General features: G+C 42.1%; 1 protein-coding gene across 1 annotated transcript; it reads right to left on the reverse strand.

Moving 5' to 3' along the window:
- Positions 1–345: 345 nt before the first annotated feature.
- On the reverse strand, positions 346–2,471 carry LOC147448374 (uncharacterized). Its single transcript, XM_086522642.1, has 3 exons — positions 1,285–2,471; positions 781–1,049; positions 346–602 (listed from the first exon to the last, which is right to left on the reverse strand). The coding sequence occupies exons 1-3, from the start codon at positions 2,469–2,471 to the stop codon at positions 346–348; spliced, it is 1,713 nt and encodes a 570-aa protein (XP_086378768.1).
- Positions 2,472–6,207: the final 3,736 nt, after the last annotated feature.

Raw genomic sequence — 6,207 nt, forward strand, 5'->3', positions numbered from 1 at the left:
CTTTAGATCCTTCGCCTTGCTGAATCTGTGTTAACAGTCGCTGATCCTCTGGGTCATTTGAAGAAGCTTCTCTAATCCTTTCCTGAGTAGGATTATTGGGTATAGAGATAGCATTGAGGAAAGACTTACGACTAAGTCCATCCCCAACTACATTGTCCTTCCCACGTCGATACTTGATATCAAAATCATACTCTTGAAGAAGTTCAATCCACCTCCTTTGTCTCATGTTGAGGTTGGGTTGCGTAAAGATCCACTTTAATCTCTTGTGGTCGGTAACTAAGTGAAATTTGCGACTCAAAAGATAATGTCGCCATAGCTTCAATGCATGGATGACAGCGAGAAGTTCTAGATCGCGAGTTGGATAGTCTTCTCATAATCTCTGAGCTTGCGAGAGGTAAAAGCTACTGGTCTCCCTTCTTGAGTAGGAACTCCTCCTAAGGCAAGACTACTGGCATCGGTCACAACTTCAAAATCCTTATTGAAATCTGGAAGCTTTAGAACAGGAGAAGACACCAAATATCTCTTTAACTCGGCAAAACTAGCTTCGTGCTCTGCTTTCCAATCGATTTGCATTCCTTTCTTCAGAAGTCCTGTCAAAGGTGCTGCAATAAGAGCATAATCTTTGATAAAAATCCTGTACCACCCTATAATCCTCTGCTTCACTAACAGAAGAAGGTTGAGGCCAATCCACTATATCCTTGATCTTCTCGGGATCAACTGAAATTCCATCGGCGGATATAATGAAACCTAAATAACTAGCTTGAGGAGTACAGAAATTACACTTGCTTTCCTTAGCATAAAGCTGATGCTGACGTAGAATTTCCAACACTTTTTGGACATGTCTTTCATGCTCTGCTTTGTCTTTAGAGTAAACCAAAATATCATAAAAAAAGACTAGGAAAAATTCATCCAAGTAAGGTCTAAAGATATCCTGCATTAGTCGGTTGAAGCTTGCAGGTGCATTAGTAAGACCAAAGGACATAACTGTGAATTCATAATGCCCATACCTAGTATTAACAGTTGTCTTTGTTATGTCTGTCTCTTTGATTCTAATATGAAAATATCGTGATCAAAGATCAATCTTTGAAAAGATCTTGGACCCATGGAGTCTATCCAACAATTCGTCAATTCTCGGAATTGGATACTTGTTCTTGACATGTCACTTGGTTAAGTCCACGATAATCTATGCATATCCACAAAGATCCAGCTTTCTTCTTTTGAAAAAGAATTGGTGCACCCTAAGGAGAAGTACTAGGTCTAATGAACCCTTGATCGATTAGTTGCCTAAGCTGTTCTTTAAGTTCTATAGCTTCTTGTAACGACATTTTGTATGGTCTCTTAGAAACAGGTTCACACCCTGGTATAGTTTCTATCTCATGGTCTACTTCACGATGCAGTGGCAGATTGGTCAAGTCTTCTGGGAAAACATCGACATATTCCTTCAACCATTCTGGGTGAAAGTTTGAATCTGATTGACCCACCTTGTTAAGCTTCACAACGTAAATCTGTTGTCCCTTTAGAAGTCTAATGGTTTTAACTAAATGACCCTTGGGTATCCCATTTTTCCCTTGAACTAGAACTTCATTCCCAAGGTTATCTGTGAACGTAAAGTTTCCCTGAGCACAATGAATGTGGGCTTGGTTCTTTTTCAACCAGTCCATTCCTAAAATTTCGTCATAAATTCGTAAAGGTAAAGTAAAAAACTGCACAAAAGTAGCATAACCCCCTAATTCAAAATCTATCAAGCTTGCGGAATGTTGAGATAACACTTCCTTCCCATGAGCTAGTTCTACTACTAGTCTATTTGTAGGATACTGGTTTAGCTTTAACTTTCTCATGCATCTAGGAGATAGAAATGAATGCATACTTCCACAGACTATAAGGAATTCAACTTTATCACCTTGGCACATTCCAAGATCTTGAATTACGGCGTACTGGTGGCAAGCACCAGGATTATCTATGGCAGCATGCAGCACTGCCCTTTCGTTTGCTTCATCTCCTATAGTAGTTTGTCCAACTGTAGCATATACTCTAGCAAGTGCACCACATCCTCGTCCTCTACCTCCTCTTCCTCGTCCTCCGCAATCGTTCGGTTGACCTCTTCTGTTGGTATTGAGAGGTACTGCATTTGCATCGGATGCACGAGTCTTCTTGGGACATTTGTTCCTGTAATGGCCGTACTCTTGGCATTCATAGCATCGCACATTGGGAAATTCGGTAGCAGTTGAAGTAGCTACCACAGGACGATTCTGATAAGCAAGGTTTTTCAGTCTGTTATCCCAATTATTTAGTCTATCCCTCTTTGTTAAGTAATTTCTTTTCCCCTGAGCAACCTTCACGATTTCCACAGCTAACGGCTTGGCTCTTAACAAAGCATCTTGCAATGTTGTTGGTCTAAGAGCTTCCAATCTACTATTCAATGGTTCAATGAGGCCTTGGCAGAACCTGGCTACTTGTTGTTCCAAGGTCATCTTTGGCGCATATCTCTTCAGAGTCACGAACTTGGAGTAATATCCCTCTACATTCAAGGAAAAGCTGCTTGAGTGAGAAAAACTCGTTCATTTTGATGGCCCTATGAGCTGGCGGTAAGTAACGTTCCGTCACTGTAGTCTTAATTTCTTCCCATGACTGAGAAGATCCAACAATGTCAGAGTCCCGACAATGTTGTTTCCACCATTTTTTGGCATCTGTCATAAAATCTAATATCTAATATCTAACAAACCCAAATGATTTTCTCATATTAAACTGATTACTTAATGTGGGAGAATAAACGGGAACAAGAGTTAAGATATAGACATGTGCTTATAGATCTATCTCAACACGGGGCCAATGGTAAAGGGGCCCAAATGAGAGATGGCCTATCAAAGAGCAAGGCTAACCAATGGAGCATAAGACCTTAGGGTTAGCTTCATTGAAGACCTCCAATAATGTGTGTAAAAGTCCTTTGACCTTAGGTAAGCTAGGGCTGAGCTTGAGGCGGGAACCTGACCCAGCTCGAGGTGCTTGTCCTATTGTCATTCTTGATGATTAATGAGCTTGAGGTGTTTGAAAATTGACATGCTTGAGATGCTAGGGTTGTACTTGAGGTGAGAACCCATCTCAAGCTTAAAGTGCTTAAGGGCCAAGCTTGTGGTGGGAACTGGGCCTATGCATGAGGGGCTTGAGGTGTCAAAAAGACAACTATTCAATCCCTACCAGGAGGGGGCGAACCCTACATGAGAGGGAATGAGAAATAACACCCACACACTCACACAAGGCATGCATGGTACAAACAAAGCAAAAGGGACACTTGTCAAGTTCCTCCTCATGTTGCCCTCAGGTGTGCCTGAAGCCTATTGGTTGGCCACCCAAGGGGTCCAATGATAATTTAGGAGATTTAATTAATTGATTTTGCATTTATTAAGTCCTCTCTCTCAAAGGGGACAGGGGGACACTTGTCCCAAGGCTACCCTTGCTGCTGTGATCGGCTAGGCGCCTGGAGGGGTCCAATGAGCTTCAAGTATGAGCTACAAGGGGGGGGGGGGGGGGGGGGGGGGGGGTTACCCAAGCAATCTAGGGGGTTTCTTAGGGGGTATACTCACCCACACACACTGTGCGCTCCTTGCCGCACTGTCGAAGCAAGGGACTTGCCAATACACCGTGTGCGAGCCACAAACGGCTCCAAGCACACAACAAGCCTAAACTAGCAAGCTCAAGAAAACAAAGGGTGTGTCACTCACCGCTCTACGCTCGCCTTCGTGGTGGATTCCTCGCCGCGATGAAGAAGAAGCTGCAGTCGTGCCGCGCTCAACCGCTTCGCCGCCGTCGTGCCTTCGTAATGCTCGATCGCACACACACTCTCCCTCTCTCTCTCTCACACACACACACACAAGGAGGTGAAGAAGAAGAAGAAGATGGAGATGGAGCAAGAGCACTCTTCAATTGCACAAATGAGAGAATGAGTAAAAATTAGGTTTAGTTGGCTTTTATAGGAGCTCACCCCATTCACACTTGGGCGCCCATGCTTAACCAACTAATCCCTTGAATGTCCAAGTTAAAGTGCGCCTCTCATCGACGATCACTCTACCTTTCCCTATTGGACCGACAAGCCCGGTACCTGACTCTACCAAATACATAATACGCGTCCATCGTAGGTGATGGGTGTCCGTGTGCCATGAGGGTTAACATGCCCCCCTTCCTGATGTAGATTCCGTCCTCGGAAGCTATTGAGTTGAAGCTGGGTCGTCGAGGTGGAAGAGCATTTGAGATGAATGTCCTTAGCCTTCTTCAGTCACTGCAAAATCAAACAACATTGGCACAGTAATTGCATTCTCTTAAAAAGCATATGCAGTTTTAGGTAGAAAAATTGATTGGAAAAAGAATTTCAAACAATTTGTTAGCAATGAACATTAAATTGCAATGTAATCAAATGCATAAACAGATGTAAAGGCAAAAAATTAAACAAGTCTGGGGTCACTAATTTGACGGTCGAAAAGCACTAGAGATCGAATATTAATACCATGGGTAAGCTTCTTAACTTTCTGTGGTCAATTAAGTTGTTTAATCGCGAGAGCCAAGTATTCATGTTCAAGGGCTGACTAGAGGCTATATCTAGAAAACCTTGTAGTTAAGCTACCATAAAAGGAATTTCTCATGAAATCATCGCCTGGCTGATTACTTTTTCTTTGACCCCCCAAGGTCTTTTCACATTGATTCAATTATGATGTGTGTGCTTATTTTGTATGCCTTGGGTTTTTTGCTTTTCAAGGAAAAGCGCCCACACTGGGAACCTCTAGGGCTCTAGTACCATAGGCAATACATGTGAGTGAAGTACCAAATCAAGCTGAGATTTCTCTTCCAGCTTAAAATTTTACATTGTGGCACTTTGATTTTTTGCTTGTTCATTTTCAGCATTTTAATTTTGTAACTTTGGGGGGCCATATAACACTGTTACACTCCCCAGGCTCATCACATTAGTAAACTCCCTTTATAATACTTAAGTTAAAGGTCAATAGGGTTAAGCCCACTAGAAAGCCCTAGTACATTTCATACAATGCTGCCTAAATCGGATTAAGAACCTAAGTAACCATTGCTTATTAGGAAGGCATTCCCCATGGTATTAAGAGAAGATTCCTAATACCTAGCTTGGTCAAACTAGCTTAGTCGGACTGCTTGATTTTTACACCTAAACAAGTGATTATGACAAAAGATTGCATTGAATTAAATGTTGGATACTAAGCCAATGCGCTAAATAGTATGCTACCAATCACAATCAAAGCAGACAAACATGGATGCAAAAAAGATAAGGGCAATGCTAATGGACAAGAAACACCTGTTTGTGTTGATGGTCGCGCTTGATTTGAAGTGTGAACGAGAGAAAGGTTCCATGAAGGTCCAAATCCTATCAATAGCAACACGCTCCTGTACACACTATGAAACACAAACAATACCTCCAGGAGGCACATTAGTGGGAAAAGAGAACTTTGTTAATCACTCAACTCTAAAACAGAAACACTCCTATCGTACTAATCTTACCTACCCTCCATCACTCAAGTGATGAGGATCAAAGGTGTTTTATGGCATAGGTTTCTGGTTCACTGTACCAAATGTGACATGTGTAGGTCTGAGTCAATGTTTTGACTTTTATTGTGCATACTCGTTTGCTAATTGCTCTTGCTCTTTATTTTTTGTTTTTTGTGAGTATAAAGCTTTATATGTACATTCCCTAAGATTGGAATTGAGAGGTCAGGGAAAAAGGTTGAGAGGGAAACAAATGAATGATGACTGTCAGCAAACACTCCCCCCTTCCTTGGGTAGATCATACCATTTGAAATGAGCTTGTCACCCTTTGAAACCAATTGTTCCAGTTGTTAATAGGTGAGGATTTTTGCCAGTAGTTTGCTATTACCCTAGGTGCCTCGTCAAGTTGCAAGGGTGGTAAGGTACTCTCCCAGGATCGAACTTGAAGTGGTTCATTAGGTGATTCTTGAACACTGGGAGGTGTGGATTCTTTTGTAGCTTCATGGAGGTCCACTACTATAGATGGAGGCTGTGTAGAAGCTTTTACCTCTATGGATGTATTACATGATGAGCTAGAATCTTCATGGGACTCTCCCCTTCCTGAGCTAGGTGGAACAAATCGTTCTTTCTTTGGTACCCAAACTAGCTCGGGAGCAGGTGTGTAGCATTCTGTGATTTTTTTCTTTCCATGATCATTGATTCGTTTTG

The sequence above is a fragment of the Adiantum capillus-veneris genome, chromosome 10, assembly GCF_014529385.1.
Source record: "Adiantum capillus-veneris isolate H3 chromosome 10, ASM1452938v2, whole genome shotgun sequence".
Lineage (NCBI taxonomy): Eukaryota > Viridiplantae > Streptophyta > Polypodiopsida > Polypodiales > Pteridaceae > Adiantum > Adiantum capillus-veneris.

Bases quoted from the DNA above. Each gene is read 5' to 3' on its own strand.
- LOC147448374 (XM_086522642.1), bottom strand. From the start codon at position 2,471: ATGACCTTGGAACAACAAGTAGCCAGGTTCTGCCAAGGCCTCATTGAA. The intron at 1,050-1,284 runs GCAACTAATCGA...TTTTCATATTAG, and splicing joins GAACTTAAAGAACAGCTTAG to AATCAAAGAGACAGACATAA. The intron at 603-780 runs GTAATTTCTGTA...CTCTTATTGCAG, and splicing joins TTATGCTAAGGAAAGCAAGT to CACCTTTGACAGGACTTCTG.